Source organism: Mustelus asterias, chromosome 9 (genome assembly GCF_964213995.1).
Source record: "Mustelus asterias chromosome 9, sMusAst1.hap1.1, whole genome shotgun sequence".
NCBI lineage: Eukaryota > Metazoa > Chordata > Chondrichthyes > Carcharhiniformes > Triakidae > Mustelus > Mustelus asterias.
In genome coordinates, this window is record NC_135809.1 from 79,813,600 (window position 1) to 79,833,464 (window position 19,865).

General features: G+C 45.4%; 1 protein-coding gene across 1 annotated transcript in view; it reads right to left on the bottom strand.

Annotated features, from left to right (window-relative positions):
- Positions 1-19,865, bottom strand: part of LOC144498772 (proline-rich protein 5-like) — a 114,225-nt gene that overhangs the window by 69,115 nt on the left and 25,245 nt on the right. The window contains exon 2 of the mRNA XM_078220417.1: positions 8,654-8,947. Within this exon, the coding sequence (XP_078076543.1) occupies positions 8,654-8,772 (119 nt within the window). The 5' untranslated portion in view covers positions 8,773-8,947. The remainder of the gene's footprint in view (positions 1-8,653; positions 8,948-19,865) is intronic.

Below are 19,865 nucleotides of genomic sequence, written 5' to 3' on the forward strand. Positions count from 1 at the left end.
ACCAGTGAAAGAATGAAATAGATATGAGGATATGGGTCATGTTCTTACCAAAGAGGTAACCAAGTATGGTCTTAGTGTTTCCTACCAGGAATAAAATATTCTGTGAGCTTCATGTATGTCAGCTGGACACTGATTAAGGTTTGGGTCTTTTTTTGAGATCTTGGATAAAATTTACAAAATAGATGATTTTTTAAATGCTTATTTATATAAAGCATGGCTGGACCTTGATAGTTATTGGAAACCAGATGGCTACTCCTCAGAGGAATATATCATGAACTTTAACAAATTGTATAAAGGATTGACAAAATCTAATTGGCGATCGCTGAATCATAACTTGTGTTTTAAGTTGCGGGATTGTGCTGGGATGTCTCATTTGGACAGGCTTCTGGTTCCAACTCTTCAGTTCTCAGCGAGGGCCTTGACAAAATCCCTGGGGGCTATAAGTCATTTCCTTCAGCCTTTGTGGAACAAATTCAACATTCCATGAGGAGGAAAGCATCTTCAGCAGATATGACTATTACTGCAGAGGTCATAATAATAGGTGAATGAATCCCAGGAATTTCCAAGGAACGTGGCTGCTTCAGGTCTGATTTCAAGTATCATTACGCAGTGATTTGCCCAGAGCGGAGATACATGGTCCTCAAAATGATTCATGATAAGGGGAATTCTGAGGAGGAGGATGAATCCAAACAAATTACATTGGCCACAAGGAGTTTTAGTCCTGTGATGAATGTGTTAAGTTGTTGACTAGTTTAACTGTGCAGTGCTAGATAATGCTTACATTTCAACTGTATGTGGAGCAACTGAGTTAAAAGGGCATCTTGGTTCACTAAATAGTGAAGAAACATGCACGGTTAAGGAATTTAAAGGGGCTACTTCCTTTAGTTTGGTGATCACAACACTTGGATATCCCTAAAAATAGTTGTAATTCCAAGTAAAATGGAGTAAGCCATTTAATAAGTAGTGATGCACCCTCCAGTGAAGGCCTACATTACTGAGTAATCCTTCTATGAAAAAGCACCAATTAAACATGATACGGAGCATGATAAGTAATTCTTTTTGGAAAGTTAGTGGATCTGCAGTTTACCCATCAAGACATTATTGTATTTTAACAAAACCAGATGGTTCTCAATGAAGTGTCAGACAATGTGAATAGCATCAGGTCATAAAAATCACAGAGAAAATAAATTGTCTTAAAGTTGTATCGACAATTTGCTCACCCAACTTGACAAAGGTTACAAATTATTCTAAAATCTGCAGGTATGACCATAAGTCATAGGAGCAGAGGTAGGTCATTCAGCCCATCAATGCTGTTTGAGTCTGATTGAGTCGTGAAGAATATACGTGGCTAATAGAGGACATTAAAGTGAAGTTTGAAATTTGTAGAAGCATTGGAGGCCGCTGTGCAATGCATTGGCATGTAACTTTAACAAGTTACAGCATGGTGGCACAGTGGTTAGCACTGCTGCCTCACATCACCAGGGACCCGGGTTCAATTCCTGGCTTGGATCACTGTCTGTGTGGAGTTTGCACATTCTCCCTGGGTCTGCATGGGTTTCCTCCGGGTGCTCCGGTTTCCTCCCACAGTCCAAAGATGTGTGGGTTAGGTGGATTGGCCATGGTAAATTTCCCCTTAGTGTCAGTGGGACTAGCTAGGGTAAATGCAGTGGGGATAGGGCCTGGGTGGGATTGTGGTCGGTGCAGACTTGATGGGCCGAATGGCCTCCTTCTGCACTCTATGATTCTATGAAGGTAGTTACCATGGAATTAAAGGTGCAGGACAAAGACAGAAATATTTTCTTTGTACATCTTGTAGACCTGGTGGCCAGATTTAGTCTTTCTGCAATAAATGACAGAAGTGTTATTATAGACAATATCATAGAGAAATAGATATGGATTAGATTTTGGATATCAGCGGTATCTGGCTGATAATGGAGGGTATTTGAGTGGGCCGTCACATTCAATTTTTCTCACACTAGGGGGCTGATGAGGAAATCTCAGAAAGATAAGGTTCGACACAACATCAAACATGATTTTTTTAAAAAAAGCTGATGTATGAAAAGAAACAATGTGCTGAGAATAAGCGGTCATGATAATAAATTGACAATTAATAACATGAGCAATAAATAAAAAAGACCATTCGAGTGTGAAAGGGTGAGAGAATGGGCGGGATTTTATGGCCTCGCTCGTCCTGCAACCATAAAATCCTGCCCAAGATCAACGGTCCTTCTCATGCTCCGCCCTTTGCCTGCTCCAATTCCCGTGGTGGGTGGGCTGGTAAAATTCCAGCCTATGTGTCCCGCTCACTCCCAATCTCAGGGTGCTGACTCACTCACTCACCCTCACCCTCTGTGGGAATGGGTGAAAGTGCCTGTTGGTGTGTGTGGGTTCAGAGTTCGAATCCCACCGTGGCAGATGGTGAAATTTGAATTCAATAAATAACTGGAATTAAAAGTCTAATGATGACGATGATTGTCGTAAAAACCCATCTGGTTCACTAATGTCCTTTCGGGAAGGAAATCTGCCATCCTTACCTGGTCTGGCCTACATGTGACTCCAGACCCACAGCAATGTGGTTGACTCGGAAATGCCCCCTGAAACGGCTGAGCAAGCCACTCAGTTCAAGGGCAATTAGGGATGGGCAATAAATGCAGGTCCACTCAGCAATGCCCACATCCCCTGAGCGAATGTATATAAAAATAAATGCTTCAGTACAGTCTTGGAACAGAACCAAAAGTCTTCATGATTGAGAGTTTTTGGAGACTGTTAATAAACTTGAGGATAAACTAAACAAAGGGAGTTAGATGATTTGAAAGAGTTTGGAGTTTGGAGTTTATCTGAGGGATCAGAAAAGGGACAATCAGTTTTGTCTCACCGATGATTTGTACACAAAAGCCTGCAAGTGAAGCTTATAAGGCTAAATGAGGTATTGCTAGGGAATTAGAAAAGTAACTGAGTGATACAGATGTTAAACTGGACTGACCCACAGCTGGAAAAGTAATCGCAAAGATCTCCTGAGCTCTCTTGGCCAGAAATTCATTGGGATATAAATCAATTGACATAAACACTGTGACAAAAGTGCCTCTGAAATCACCCAAAGAGACGGCAGATGAACACCATAAACCATGAATCTTAAACAAATGCAGTTGTGATGACAGCATAACCATTACCACAGCTGGAATCAGGCTTCCACAGTATGGTAGCTCTCATTTTTTTGCTGAAATTAGGTAGCATCAGTTAAAAACAGATCCCTCAATATTTTATTGGCATTATAAAGGAAAACTTTCATAGAATCATAGAACCCTGACAGTGCAGAAGGAGGCCATTTGGCCCATTGAGTCTGAACTGTAAACAATCCCACCCAGGCCCTATTCTTGTAACCCCACGTAATCCCCCTGACACTAAGGGGCAAGCCCACCCAGACCTGTTCCCCATAGCCCCAAATATTTACCCCACTAATCCCCCCTAACCTACACATCTTGGGACACTAAGGAACAATTTAGCATGGCCAATCCACCTAAGGGTGCTGACACTGCACATCTTTGGAGTGTGGGAGGAATGATGTGGAGATGCCGGCATTGGACTGGGGTGAACACAGTAAGAGTTTTAACAACACCAGGTTAAATGACATTTCCACTAAATCTGACGAAGGAGCAGCGCTCCGAAAGCTTATGGTATTTGCTACCAAATAAACCTGTTGGACTTTAACCTGGTGTTGTTAAAACTCTTAGTGTGGGAGGAAACCAGAGCACCCGGAAGAAGCCTATGCAGACACGGGTAGATTGTACAAACTCCTCACAGTCACCCGAGGCCGGAATTGAACCCTGGTACCTGGCACTGTGTGGCAGCATGTGTGCTGCCCCATTTCAGGCACATTCATGATGCATGCTGATGATTTCATATGGAGCGGTACTGCGGAATTTGAGAAATGTGTTATTAATAGGATTAGGGTAGAATTTAAAATTGGGAATCACCTTTAGGGGCCTTTTACATATTGGTGTAGATATTAAACAGAGTAAGTCTGGAATAACTTAAAATCAGCAATCCTATTCAGAGAGTGCTAAAATGGGACAAGACTTTATTAACTTTTGTCGAGGTTTTGACTTCAGTCTGAATTGTGTGCCGGCAATATGCATGGGTGGTCGGTGATATTTCTCCCTCAAGTTGTAGGGGCTGTTGTCCGGTTTAGGACAGTCACTGGACCCTGCTGGCACAATCGGAGGGTTGGCAGATCTGGAATCTCAGCAACACCACCAGGAGCAGTGACCACTGCTGGTGCCGGCACTGGGGAACTAGGAAGTTATGGGCTGTTATGTCTAAAGTATAGATCAAGTAATTGTGAAGCTACATTGGTCAAGTGAACTGGTCACGGGGCTCAGACTAGACCAAACGTTAGTTTTGATGTATGCGGGTTAAGCGCAACAATATAAAAAACCTAAAGGAAAGCAGGTTTCAAGGGCAAATAAAACATTTTAACAAATTAACTTTGGAGAAAAGTGTACTTAAGTTCTCAACCTTAGGCGACCCAAGGAACATGCTTCACATGCTGACCTCTGAATGGGTCATTTCATCCTATTTTTAACGGATGAAGAGGAAATGTTTTCCTTTAGCTTGGGAAGTTAAGAATGTAAAAAGGATTTTTAAAGGACTCTGTCCGCTGAAACACCGGCTCTTGTGAAGGTAATGGATACAGGATTCTACCTGCCAAATGTTTTAATTGAGATTCTGTATAATGGGCGTATGGAAGTTGGCATACCCATTGAACGCTATGTGGATAAGCGTTCATTGGGGGATAGAGAGTACATTCCAAAAAAAGTGAGTGAGAAATGGTTATGGATTGAAATAAATGTTGGAGAGAAAGGAAATCTCTATGATTGAATGGGTGGATGCAAGTTGTCAACTGCCTGATTGAAATCTCTGGAGGTCCCCAGCATCACAGGTGTCAGTCTCCAGCTAATTCGATTCACTCCATGTGATAATCAAGAAATGGCTGAAGGCACTGGATACTGCAAAGGCAATGGGTCCTGATAATATTCTAGCTATAGCATGGAAGACCCGTGCCCCAGAACTTGCTGCACTCCTAGCCGAGCTGTTCCAGTGCAGCTACAACACAGGCATCTACCCAGCAATGTGGAAAATCGCCCAGTTATGTCTTGTTTACAAGAAGCAGGACAAATCCAACATGGCCAATTACCGCTCCATCGGTCTACCCTTGATCATCAGTAAAGTAATGGAAGGGGTCATCAAGAATGCTATCAAACAGCACTTGTTTAGCAATAACCTGCTCACTGGTGCTCAGTTTAGGTTCCGCCAGGGTCACTCAGCCTCTGATCTCATTACAGTCTTAGTTCAAATATGGACAAAAGAACTGAACTCTAGAGGTGAGATGCGAGTGACAATCCTTGAATCAAGGCAGCATCTGAGTGGGCATCAAGGAGCCCTAGCAAAACTGGAGTCAATGGGAATTGGGGGAAAACTCTCTGCTGGGAGTCATACCTGGCAGAAAGGGAGATGGCAGTGGTTATGGAATGTCAAACATCTCAGCTCCAGGGACATCACAGCAGGAGTTCCTCTGGGTAGTGTCCTAGGCCCAAACATCTTCAGCTGCTTCATCAATGAATGATCTTCCTTCCATCTTAAGGTCAGAAATGGAATGTTCGCTGATAATTCCACAATGTTCAGTATTATTCATGACTCCTCAAATACTGAAGCAGTCCATGTTGGAATGCAGCAAGACCTGGACAATATCCAGGCTTGGGCTGACAAGTAGCAAGTAACATTTGCAGCACGTAAGTGCCAAACAATGACTATCACTAACAAGAGAGAATCTAACCATCACCTCTTGACATTCAATGACATTACCATCGCTGAATCCCCCACTATCAACATCCTGGGGGTTACCATGACCAGAAATTGAACTAGACAAGCTGGATAAATACTGTGGCTACAGGAGCAGGACAGAGGCTAGGAACTCTGTGCAGATTAGCTCATCTCTTAACTCCCCAAAGCCTGTCTGCCCACTACAAGGCACAAATCAGGAATGTGATGGAATACTCCCCACTTGCATGGATGAGTGCTGCTCCAAAAACACTTAAGAAGCTTGACACAATACAGGAAAAAGCAGCCCACTTGATTGGTATCTCTTCTAAAAACATTCGCTCCCTCCACCACCGACGCACTGAAGCAGCAGTGTGTACCATCTACAAGATGCACCAAGACTCCGTCAACTGCACCTTCCAAACTCACAACCACTACCATCTAGAAGGACAAGGGCAGCAGATACATGGGAATACCAACCACTTTGAAGTTCCCCTCCAAGCCACTCACCATTCTGACTTGGAAATATATTGCCGTTCCTTCACTGTCGCTGGATCAAAATCCTAGAACTCCCTCCCTAGCAGCACTGTGATTGTACCTACACCACATGGGCGCACAAAGTTGGAGTTCATGGTGTAACATCTTAGCATGGAAAGAAGATTGGCTGGCTGACAGAAAACAGAGAGTATGAATAAATAGGTCTTTTTCTGATTGGCAGAATGTGATGAGTGGAGCCCCACACGGATCTGGGGCCTCAACTTTTTACAATTTACATCAACAACTTTAAATGAGGGAAGTGAAGGCATGGTAGCAAAATTTGCAGATGACACAAAAATAAATTGGAAAGCATGTTGTGAAGAGGACACAGTAGCTTGCAAATGGATAGATAGGTTGAGTGAGTGGGCAAACATCTGGCAGATGGTGTATAAGTGAAGCTGTTCACTTTGACAGGAAGAATAAAAACGCAGAGTATTATTTAAATGGAGAAGAACTGCAGAATTCTGAGTTGCCACTGGATCTAGGTGTTCTAATACATGAGTCACAAATAGTTAGAATGCAGCTATGAGGAATTAAGAAGGAATGTTATCCTTTATTACGAGAAGAATTGAACATTAAAGTAAGGATATTATGATTCAGTTCTACAGGACATTGTTGAGACCACATCTCGAATACTGTGTACAGTTTTGGTCTCCTTATTTAAGAATCATTGAATCCCCACAGTGCAGAAGGAGGCCATTTGGCCCATTGAGTCTGCACCTACAACAATCCCACCCAAGCCCTATCCCCATAACCGCAAATATTTACCCTGCTAATCTCCTTGACACTAAGGGGCAATTTAGCATGGCCAGTCTACTCAACCCACATATCTTTGGAGTTTGGGAGGAAACTGGAGCACCCGGAGGAAACCCATGCAGACACGGGGAGAATGTGCAAACTCCACATAGACAGTCACCCAAGGCCGGAATTGAACCCGGGTCTCTGGAGCTGTGAGGCCTACAAGGAAGGATGTGAATACATTGGAGGTGGTTGGGAGGATTGATACCTGGAATGAATGGGTTGTCTTACATGGAAAGGTTGGACGGATTGGGCTTGTTTCTACTGGAGCTCAGAAGAGTGGGGGGTGATTTGATTGAGGTATCAAAGATCCTGAATGTCTCAACAATGTCGACATAGAAAGGATGTTTCCTGTTGTGGGTGAGTCCAGAACTAGGGAGCACTGTTTTAAAATTAGGGTTCGCTCTTTTGGGACAGAGATGAGGAGAAATGTTTTCTCTGAGAGGCTTGTGTGAATTTGGAACTCTCTGCCTCAGAAGGCGATGGAGGAGGGATCATTGAATATTCTTTAGGTGGATTTTTGTCAGGCAAGGGGGTCAAAGGTTATCGGGGTCGATTGGAATGTGGAATTCGAAACACAAACAGGTCAGCCATGATCGCATTGAATGGCGGAGCAGGTCCGAGGGGCCAAATGGTTTACTTCTGCTCCTAATTCATGTGCAGCGGTTCAAGGTGGCAGCACAACACCACCTCCTCAAGGGCATTTCGGAATGGGTGATCAATGCCCGCCTAACCAGTAATACCCACATCCTGTGAACGAATAAAAAAACCTCCCATTTCAGGTTTACTGTTCCTCTGCTGTAACCTCTACCAGACAGTCTGGTTACACCAACCATCCCTATTCAATCTCTGTGAGTGGGTGCCCATGTAGCGTGTGAAATTAGAGCTTAATTCAGAAATTAAAACTCAGGTCTGTGAGGTTAATGGACAAAGAGTGCCGACCAACTCAGAATTCCACCCACACGATTCTCAAGCAGTGGTGCTTTGATTAGAAATTGAAGTTTGAAGTTTATTAGTGCCACAAGTAGGTTTACATTAACACTGCAACAAAGTTACCATGAAAATCCCCTAGCCGCCACACTCCAGCGCCTGCTTGGCGCTGAGGGAGAATTTAGCATGACCAATTCACCTAACCAGCATGTCTTTTGGACTGTTCGGGGTGCCTGGAGGAAACCCACGCAGACAAGGGGAGAATGTGCAGACTCTGTACAGACAGTGACCCAAGCCAGGAATCGAACCCGGGTTCCTGGCGCTGTGAGGCAGCAGTGCTAACCACTATGCTACCGTGCCGCCCTTGAATAAAATTGTGGTGATCTTGTTCACTCGGATGGTGTTTGCTATGGAGCAGTTTCTAACATTAGGAAAGGCTTAATGGACTGACAAGGGAAAGATTATTTTCCCCTGATAGAGGTACTATTAAGGAGGGTGGGTCTCAATTTAAGAGCCCCAGTTTTGTCTTTACTGTCACTTTTTCTGTTTAAGGAGGCGAGTCTGCTCCTACCTGTTCCAGGCCCTGTTGGAGCCCAGCAGTGCAGCATGTCGGGCAGCTTGGAAGCAGGGTAGGTCACTGAGTATCGGCGAGCTCAGGAAGCGAGGTCGGGGTCGCCGGAAAGAGCCCATCCTCCCCTGGGCACAACCATGGGAGAGAGGGGCCCTGGATCTCTGCTGCTCTGTGAGGCCTCAGTGAGCTGTTGGGATGGAGTGTCGCCTCCAGGGCTTCGGTTAATTTTAAGAAGTCTGCGTGGACTGAGGCTTCTGCTTTCTTCCACCGACTGGGACAGAAGACCAAAGGAATCTGCAGGAAAACAATGAAAAAATAATCATTGTTAGTTTGATGCCTTGCTGCTCTCACAGTGACAGAAATTCCAATATTTCAACAAGAACTTGTTCGGCCTTCATCCTTGCCAGCCAGGAAACAGGCAGCGCCCAACTGTGGACGTGGGCACCTGGTAATCACAGAGTCATAGAATCCCTACAGTACAGAAGGAAGCCACTTGGCCCATTGAGCCTGCACCAACAACAGTGCCACCCTATCCCTGTAACCCCATATATTTACCCTGCTAATCCCCCCGAAACTAGTGTCAATTTAATAATGTGCAAACTCTACACAGATAGTGACCCAAGCCGGGAATCGAATCTGGGTCCCTGATGCTGTGATGCAGCAGTGCTAACCACTGCGCCCCATGAGCTATACCCCCCTCTCAGTTGTATGTTGCTTTCTGAGTCAGAGGATGTTGTGGGTTCAAGTCTCAGAGCAGAGACTCGCACCTGATTAAGGCTGACGCTCTAGTGCAGCACTGACAGGGTGCTGCAGTGTCGGAGCTGCCACCTTTCGGATGAGGCGTTAAACTGAGGCCTGTTCTGCCCCATCAGGTGGAGGTAAAAGATCCCATGTGAAAGTACTGGGAGAGTGGCTAGCACTGCTGCCTCACAGCACCAGGGACCCGGGTTCGATTCCTGGCTTGGGAAGGAGTACTCTGTGTGGAGTTTGCACATTCTCCCCGTGTCTGTGTGGGTTTCCTCCGGGTGCTCCGGTTTCCTCCCACAGTCCAAAGATGAGCAGATTAGGTGGATTGGCCAAGCTAAATTGACCCTTGGTGTCAGTGGGACTAGCTAGGGTAAATGTATGGGGATAGGGCCTGGGTGGGATTGTGGTCGGTGCAGACTTAATGGGCCGAATGGCCTCCTTTCGCACTGTAGGATTCTATGATCCCTCTCGCAGTGGCCCTGGTCTCTACCCGTTCCTCAAACAAAACTGAAAAAGCAGATACTATGCGCACTTATTTCATTGCTATGGAATGAATAATACCGGTGGGGGTGGAGGCGGGGGCGGGGACGAGTGGGGGGGCCAACGGATGGGAAGAAAATCATCCCCCCCCGCCCCCGGAAGCAAACTCGACACATAGCCAACTATTTCCATGCCACCCCGCCCAGTAGCTGCAACATGCTGCTGGTGGGTTTAATAGGGCCAGTGTGGGACCTCAGCACCCCCTCACTGGGGAGGAGGTCCCACCCTCTGGAGCTCCATCAATCCACGCAGCACCAAGTGGCCACTGCCGGGACTGCAAGGCGAGAAGAACAAGGTCCATGGATCCCCAAAGTTGGTAAGTTTGGGATCTTGGGCAGGGTTGGTTTTGGCATGTCAGGGAGAGAGGTAGGAGGCAGAGAGAAACAGGGTGGCAGGGGGTTTAATCTTTAATCTCAGATAGGCCATCCCCATCTGCAAAGGATAGCCCCGAGGATCAAAACACTGCCCTTCCTTCCCGCCCTTTGAAGAACGTAATTAAACAATCAGGCTGTCTGCTCCCCACCCAATTGCCTACACTGGAATGGTGACCTGTAACTAGCAGAGTGACACAGGGATCAGTGCTGGGCCACAATTATTTACAATATATATTAATGACTTGGACAAGGGAAGTGAATGTACTATTGCCAAGTTTGCAGATGACACAAAAATTACTCAGAAGGCAAGTTGTGAGGATGACACAAAGGGCGCCATTTTGCGAGCGCCGGATTTCCGGCACAGTCAGCCTCTTGCCAGAAATGGGCGGGAGGCAGGTTAATGTATGTAAATTTATTATAATGCTGTTTTAGATCTGCTTACTGAGCCCAACGCTCAATCGTCCGGGCCTGCCCCCCTGACCTTGCTGGGAAAGTTTTTCGCCGGTGAGGAATAGACATGCTCCCCATGAACGGAGAGCAGTCGACTGGGCCCCACCGGTGGAACTGGAGGCCATTGAGGCCCCCCAGGGAGGCCGAGGGCAAGAGGGGATTCCTCTTGGGCAGTGCCAGACTGACAGTGCCACCCTGGAACCTGGACAATGCCCATTGGAGTGGGGCCAGTAGGGTGGGGCCAGTGGGGGTGGGGCCAATGGGCAGAGAGGGCCCACTGCCACTCTGCAGCGATCGGTGGGGGGAAGGCAGTGGGTCTGCGATTGGTGTGGGAGGGGGTCCGCGAGCAATCTGGGTTGTGGTGGGGGGTCGGCGGGGGCTGCATCTCGGGCCCTCTGTCAGACCCCTGCTACTGCTCAGTGCATATGCAGCATCAGAGGCCTGTGCATGCGCACTACCTCCCTCTGCAGGGTGTAGGGCATATTAAGCCCTGCCCACAGGTTTCTGCAGAGAGCAACAGGCTTGCTGCTAATTTTGCAGGCAGAATGCGTATGGGGGAGCCTGAAAGCACGCCCAAAAGACAGATGTGAAACTCTCCCAGTTTCAAGTCCACCCAGCACTTCGTCAAAAAATGGTAAAATCGCCCCCAAAGAGTCTACAGAGATATAGACAGGGTTAGGTGAGTGGGCAAAAACTTGGCAGATGGAATATAATGCAGGAAAACCTGAAGTTATGCATTTTGGGAGGAAGAATAAAGGAGCTGAATATTATTTAAATGATTCATAAGGATTGTGCATAAATCACAAAGAGCTAACATGCAAGTTCAGCAGGTAATAGGAAAGGCAAATTGAATGCTGGCCTTTATTTCAAAGGAAATGGAGTCTAAAAATAGGGAAGTCTTGCTAAAACTATAATAAAAGGCACGAGTTAGACCACATCTGGAATATGGTGAACAGTTTTGGCACTCTTATCTAAGGAAAGATATGTTGGCATTGGAGGCAGTCCAGAGAAGGTTCACTAGGTTGATCCCGGCTATGAAGGGATTTTCTTAGGAGGAGAGGTTGGGTAGTTTGGGCCTGTACTCATCATTGTTTAGAAGAATGAGAGGCAACCTTATTGAGACATATAGGATTCTCAGGGGGCTTGTCAGAGTTGATACTGAGAGGTTGTTTCCCCTTGTGCAAGAGTCTTGAATCAGAAGGCATAATCTTAGAGTGAGGGTGTTGCCCATTTAAGACAGAGATGAGCAGAATTTCTTCTCTCAGAGGGCAGTGAATTTCCTCTCCCCCTACAGAAACTAAGATGCAGCCCTCTTGGAGATTGTGCTCACATATTGGCTGCCACGTTTCCTCTGTTATAACACAGCAACTACACTTCAGAAGTATTTAAATGACTGTAAAGCACTGTAGGAAGTCCTGAGGGTGCAAAAGGTGTGATGTATAAAAAAAGACATGCATTTAAAAATCACTTTTCATAGCCCCTGGACACCTCGAGACACTTTACAATAAATGCATGTCTTTCACGGAATTGTTTTATTATTTACGAGACAGCAGAATGATGTTTTCCCCTCTTTTCTGTAGATTTAAAAGAAAAAAGGCCACAATGCAGAAAGATCCACCGACAAGTCCTGGGAGCATTGTCTCATCAGGCACCTTTCTCAGCTCCTGTTAGATAACCTCCCATGGTTCCCAATAGCCATGTGGGTAATACCCAGTCACACCAAACTACACTGAGCAACAGGTTTCAGATTCAATGCTCAGTCTACATGTTACCCGGTCTCATCAAGGGCTGCACCTTGGGTGGTACAATTGGCCCTTGGGGAAGAATAGGCAGGTAAAGACCAATCAGCCAAAGGCTTCGACTGAGCTCTGTGGAAAAGTAATGATGTGTGTATGTTCAGTGAAAACAGGCTGTATCTAGGGAAACTTGGTCCAGATATCGACACTCCTAGTCCCTGCAATGGCGACTATACCAATTGTTGTAAAAACTTATCTGCTTCACTAATGTCATTTAAGGAAGGAAATCTGCTGTTCTTACCTGCTCTGGCCTAAAAGTGATTCCAGACCCACAATGATGTGGTTGACTCTTAACTATCAGTTGAAATGGCCCAGCGAGCCACTTGGTCTGAGGACGAATAGGTAACAAAGGTCGGCCTTGCCAGCGACACCTGCTTCCCAGGAAAGGATAAAGGGTGGTATTTTCCAGCCCCAACATGGCGGCATCGTCGGAAGAGGGACGGGAGAGCTGTTAAAGATCTAAAATTTTCCGCCGTGCCTGCAATGATGGCCGCCAATGGTGGGACTGGAAAATCCCGGTGAAAGCGTCCGCCATTCCAGAATGGACAGTGGGGATAGAGACTTCCTGGTGCCACTAGCACTGTGCTCTGGCAAGGATTCAATACGTTCAAAAATACTTCATGACCTACCAATTGCTTTTGGGACATCCTGAAGCCCCTAGCTAAATGCATGCTTCTCCTTTTCAGAAAAGGGAGGAGAGGAATTGGAAAATAGTCAAAAATAAAAGCAGCCAGCATGTTTTAACATGCAATGTGCACTCGTCAGACCTCTATATAAGGAAGGTGTTACATCTGGTCACTTGCATCAAGCCTTCTGCACATGCAGCTTTTCGTGTTGCTGAAGGACTGGACTGAAGGACACAATCAGCACTGCTGACATTGAGAGAAACACATATTTTCCTCCTGAGGTTAACCTGCGAGAGTGTCCAAAATAACCTCCTTGTCCTCCTACATTGTGCAAAGCACAAAGCCACGCTCATTGGGAGGCTGTTTATTCTGCTGCTGGTGCTGTCATCCTTTTTCACAGTACAGCACTAGGCAGCCCAGCCAGAGGCAATCTAATTTGCCTGAGCACCAAGACAACACACAAAGGAATCTCTTTTGCCTATCTGAATGCTAATTGAATGGCGAGTTCACACAAACAGCAAAACAAGAGAGGAAGGGAAAGTGCGAGGAAGGGTCACAACAGTTGTAAACTGATTAAATTCGGGGAGGCTTTCACGGAAAAGCTAGCCTGACTGTAAACAGGCGGGGTCTGTGAGCATGCAATTGGTTTTAGGTTGAGGGCAGGTTCAGTAAAATTGCTGACATCAACCACTTGTTCTTATCAGGAATTGATCCTTCTGCTGTAACTGATCCTAAACTGACACACATCGGTGAAAAAGTTTGCCTTTCAAATCACAGGTCCCTTTAAGTCCAGAAAAATATTCCAACAAGTAAAACAGGCTAAAGTGACCCCTTGGTTTGACTCTGACCAGGAATTAATTCCCACTGATACAACAGCAGCATATTAGTTCTTTGTCTGTTTGGCAAACATTATTGTTTGTGTTTAAAGGGAAGGTTAAAAAAACCCAGAAGAGTCTTTGCCTAATCCCTGTCACGACAGAGTTCAAAAGTCAGAATGGTTTGAAATCAACGTGGACTGTGTTTACAAATAAATGATTCATCAGAAAAAAGCACTGTCCCTTTAAATGGAATCTGTTGTCCTCAGGATGGTTCATCAGCTCAGTGACTTGATTCAAGTTCAAGATTACAATAACCTCGTGTCTTACTGCTCACTATTAATTCATTCCCTTCATTTTCTTTGTAATTTAAGCTCAGATTCAATGCTCAGTCTACATGTTACCCGGTCTCACCAAGGTACAATTGGCCCTCGGGGAAGAATCGGCAGGTAAAAACCAATCAGCCAAAGGCTCCGACTGAGCTCTGTGGAAAAGTAATGATGTGTGTATGTTCAGTGAAAACAGGCTGTACCTAGGGAAACTTGGTCCAGATATCGACACTCCTAGTCCCTGCAATGGTGACTATACCAATTGTTGTGAAAACTTATCTGCTTCACTAATGTCCTTTAAGGAAGGAAATCTGCTGTTCTTACCTGCTCTGGCCTAAAAGTGACTCCAGACCCACAATGATGTGGTTGACTCTTAACTATCAGTTGAAATGGCCCAGCGAGCCACTTGGTCTAAAGACGAAAAGATAACAAAGGTCGGCCTTGCCAGCGACACCTGCTTCCCAGGAAAGAATAAAGGGTGGGATTTTCCAGCCCCAACACTGGCAGCTCAGTGTAATATCGAAGCTCATCATTTCTGGTTATTATAACATAGCAGAAGAGTGGAATATTTTCTACAAATGAGAAGTCACCTTAAATGCCTGTCTCACAAGAGTGAGAGAGTGAGCAAGCCAGCAAGCGTGCGTGAGTGAGTGAGATAGCGAGAGCATGCGATTGAGACAACAAGCAAGACAGCGAGTGCGCGCGAGTGAGAGAGACAGCGAGTGAGACAGCGAGTGCGCGCGAGTGAGACAGCGAGTGAGACAGCGAGTGCGTGCATGCAAGTGCGACAGCAAGCGAGACAGCGAGCGCGCGCGAGTGAGACAGCGAGTGAGACAGTGAGTGAGAGAGACAGCGAGTGCGCGCGAGTGAGTGTGCACGAGTGAGCGAGACAGTGAGCGCATGCAAGTAAGTGAGACAGTGAGTGAGACAGCGAGCATGTGCGAGTATGCACGAGTGAGTGAGACAGTGAGCGCATGCGAGTGAGTCAGCGAGAGCGAGACAGTGAGAGCGTGCAAGCAAGACAGCGAGTGTGAGTGAGACAGCTTGGGGAATTTTCCCGTCCTGCCCGCCATGGAATTGGAGCGGGTGGGAGCCGGACTACACAGACGTCCGTTGACCTAGAGTCATAGAGGTTTACAGCATGGAAACAGACCCTTTGGCACAACTTGTCCATGCCACCCTTTCTTTTTTAAAACCCCTAAGCTAATCCCAATTGCCCGCATTTGGCCCATATCCCTCCATACCCATTGTACCCATGTAACTATCTAAATGCTTTTTAAAAGACAAAATTGTACCCGCCTCTACTACTACCTCTGGCAGCTTGTTCCAGTCACTCACCACCCTGTGTGTGAAAGAATTGCCCCTCTGGACACTTTTGTATCTTTCCCCTCTCACCTGAAACCTATGCCCTCTAGTTTTAGACTCCCCTACCTTTGGGAACAGATATTGACTAACTGACTGATCTGTGCCCCTCATTATTTTATAGACCTCTATAAGATCACCCCTCAGCCTTCTGGGCTCCAGAGAAAAAAGTCCCAGTCTATCCAGCCTCTCCTTATAACTCAATCCATCAAGTCCCGGTAGCATTCTAGTAAATATTTTCTGCACTCTTTCTAGTTTAATAATATCCTTTCTATAATAGGGTGACCAGAATTGCACACAGTATTCCAAGTGTGGCCTTACCAATGTCTTGTACAACTTCAACAAGACATTCCAACTCCTGTATTCAATGTTCTGACCGATGAAACCAAGCATGCCGAATGCCTTCTTCACCACTCTGTCCACTTGTGACTCCACTTTCAAGGAGCTATGAACATGTACCCCTAGATCTCTTTGTTCTGTAACTCTCCCTATCGCCCTACCATTAACTGAGTAAGTCCTGCCCTGGTTCAATCTACCAAAATGCATCACCTCGCGTTTGTCTAAATTAAACTCCATCTGCCATTCATCAACCCACTGGCCCAATTGATCAAGATCCCGTTGCAATTGGAGATAACTTTCTTCACTGTCCACTATGCCACCAATCTTAGTGTCATCTGCAAACTTACTCACCATGCCTCCTATATTCTCATCCAAATCATTAATATAAATGACAAATAACAGTGGGCCCAGCACCGATCCCTGAGGCACACCGCTGGTCACAGGCCTCCAGTTTGAAAAACAACCCTCTACAACCACCCTCTGACTTCTGTCAAGAAGCCAATTTTGTATCCATTTAGAAACCTCACCCTGGATCACCTCGGGTGGGATTTTCTGGTTTTGGGGCGAGCGTGGCTGGAAAATCCCGCCCAGTGAGTGCATGCGAGTGAGACAGAAACTGAGTGAGTGAGACAGTGACAATGTGGTTATGACAGTTTTGTAATGTGGTCCCATGTCACAGAATGAGAGAATACCTGAAAGCTATTTCATTTTAGATCATTACAAGGATGTCTGACCTGGGTCTAACCTTGAATCAGAGGAAAGGGCTGGGATTTAATCCAATCGCCAGCTGGTCTACATCCAGTCATGGATTGAGATTCACTCTCCACCTCATTAGCACAACTGTTTCTCCTTTCCCACCCTCTCCAGATATACTGACTTGGCTTCATGCCCAGTTCCACATGCAATAGCTACCAGTTGGCACCCTCTTCACCTGGCCATGAGGTGAAGCTTGAGAGTGAAGAGCACCATGGCCAAAGCACAATTCATCCTCATGAGGAAGTCCATCCACACACACACTTTCCAGAGTCATCGGATAATTAATAAAAATGGAAAATGTTACTGATTTCTAATCTACTTACCCCCAGTGAATTTTACAATGGGTCTTTGGGAGTCATTCATAAACAAGGTTCAAATTATATCGTCTATTCATTGCTTTGATAGAAAGGGACATGTTTCCTGCAGACACATTAAAATCCAGGAGATCTGGCTATGAAAATATCGTAAGAAGTTTAACAACACCAGGTTAAAGTCCCTGAAGGGGCTTGCAGCTCCGAAAGCTTGTGAGGCTTTTGCTACCAAATAAACCTGTTGGATTTTAACCTGGTGTTGTTAAGCTACTTACTGTGTTTACCCCAGTCCAACGCCAGCATCTCCACATTATGAAAATATCATCAGTCAATCATACAGTAAGATACCCTCAGGCACTGTCAGATTCTGAACCACTGAGTTACAAGAAAATCGGCTGGAATCCCAGCTATTCCACTTTTCCACCAGTCCCGCCAAATTTACAAATGGTTTTTTTTATAGATTTGGAGCTGTGGAAACAGATATAAACCCTGAAAAATGTAGGATTAGCTAATTGAGAGATGTGGATAAAGTAAACCTAAAATCAGACCATAGGTCACCTAATTAAAATCATCAAAACTTAATATAAATGCTCCATATGGTCACATCAAGATATCCATGGAAAAAAGCCTTCCCCACTTCTTCTGTGTGTGTCTTTATGTGTGTGTGCGTGTGTGCGTGTGCATGTGTATGTACTGGTGTATGTGCATATGTACTGAATTGTGCATGTGTAGATGTGTTTGTGTGTGTGTGTATAAACGTGTTTGTGCATGTATGGATTGGTCTGTGTGTATAGATGTGTGTGCGTGTTTGTGTGTACATGTGTGTGTGTTGCAACCTCCATAGAGACTGACAACTTTTAAAATGAGATTTGAGCTTCTAGTTGATAGCTGAAAGAGTGACGCCACACAATTTCTCACTTTAAAACCTTTACTGTAACAAATGACTAAAAGCCACCATGACTAAACACCACTTTCTTTTTGTGGGCAATTTATACTTTAAACTACAGAGAGGTATGTTCTCTTGTATATTTATCACTCCTCACATTCTCCATGGTCCATTGATGCCCTCAATTCTCAATGGTTCCTGCATTTTCATTTTGCTAAATGGTAACCTAGTGACTGTATCCAGACACTGTTATGGATTTTAATAGAATTTCTTAAACCCATCACTAGCACTAAAGCCTATTTCAACCATTCTTCTTTCCCCTTGTCAGACCAGAACAAATCTCTTGAAATCCATAGAGGGCTGTCGATGAGTCTCTTCAACTAGAGACTGTCTCTCTCTGCTGCATCCAGTTGTGATAGCATACAAGGCCACGCAGCCTCTACTCTCCGCTGACTATACAGTGCCTGTCTGTGATATACATTGACTTGTAGGGAAGCCTGCAACCGGGCATCCTCTGCCCTCTTCCCCGTGGCAACGTGAAACAAATTAATCTCGCATCCAGGTGGAAATGTTAAATAGCTGTTCTTCACCCCAACATTCTTTCACCTTCAAATTAAATGGGCAGGTTACAGCAAACCTGCTTACAACTCAATACCTTCTACAACGTTCAGGGGCTTTGGGAGATTACCCATTGTGAACGCAGAGACTGATGCCGTTGTCTCCAAGCATAAATACCACGCACACTCTTCCCAGTAACACAATCAAAGCCTTCCTTTGATCTCTAACAATCAGACCACTCGGGCTTCAGAACAGGTCACATGACTCCCTTCATTTGTCCTAAATTTAAATGTTTAATGTTGTAAACCTCACAATTGTAACAATGTGTGTGTGTGTGTATTTACTGCTATGTGTACGACTAGTGCATGTGTTTAAGTTGTTGTATGTGTGTCTTTATGCATTTTGGGGATATGAAACCATCCAAAGTTTTAAAAAAAACAACTTTCACCCTTTTTTCTGCAGAAGAGGGTGTATCGAACATTTTCAGTATTCAGATGACAAATAACTTTCAATGGTTTCACAATAAAGGAACTGATTTCCTGTAAACATTTCAGTGCTGAGCGTTCCTCAATGCTGTTTGACTAACGTGCAGAACCTACTCACATTCTGACATCACTGACCCTAACACCTACTCAATACTGGGAACAGTAATATAGTGATTATGCTACTGGAGTAGTCAGGACTAATCATCTGGCAACATGGGTTCAAATCCCACCTTGGTACCTGGGAAATTTAAATTCAGTTAATTAAATTGGGAACAAAAAGCTAGTCTCACTAAAGCTCGGACAGAAGGAAATCCATCCTGACCCAACCATATGACTCCAGCAGTTGACTCTCAGCTGCCCTCTGGTACAACTAGTTGGCCTGTTAGACCATTTCAAATGGCTATGCCAAGCTACAGCAAGAATAAAAATGGACAGACCACCTGGTCTTTGACCTAGGCCTCAGATTCAGGCACAACAAAGGCACACCCAGCACAGATGGCCCTGCAACATCCGGGAACGTGTCCCACAATTGCAAGAGTTGTTCCACAAACTAGCCTAGCAAAAGCCTGAAAAGGTCATACTCAGAATCATGCCTTTCCCAGCAAATGTCCCAGAATCATCTCTCTCCATCCCAGTGACAGGGCAGATTGAATGAGGTAGTTATGCAGTGACCAGGATTTTTAGGCCCTTCCCGCCAGTGGGATCTTCCAGTCCCACAAAAGCCGACCCCTGCTATGGGTCGGGATGGTGAGCAATGCAAAACGCTGTAGACTTCAGTGGGACCGGCAGTTCCCGCAGGATGCCAATGGTGAGCTGCCTCCGCCGTGGGAAAATCTGC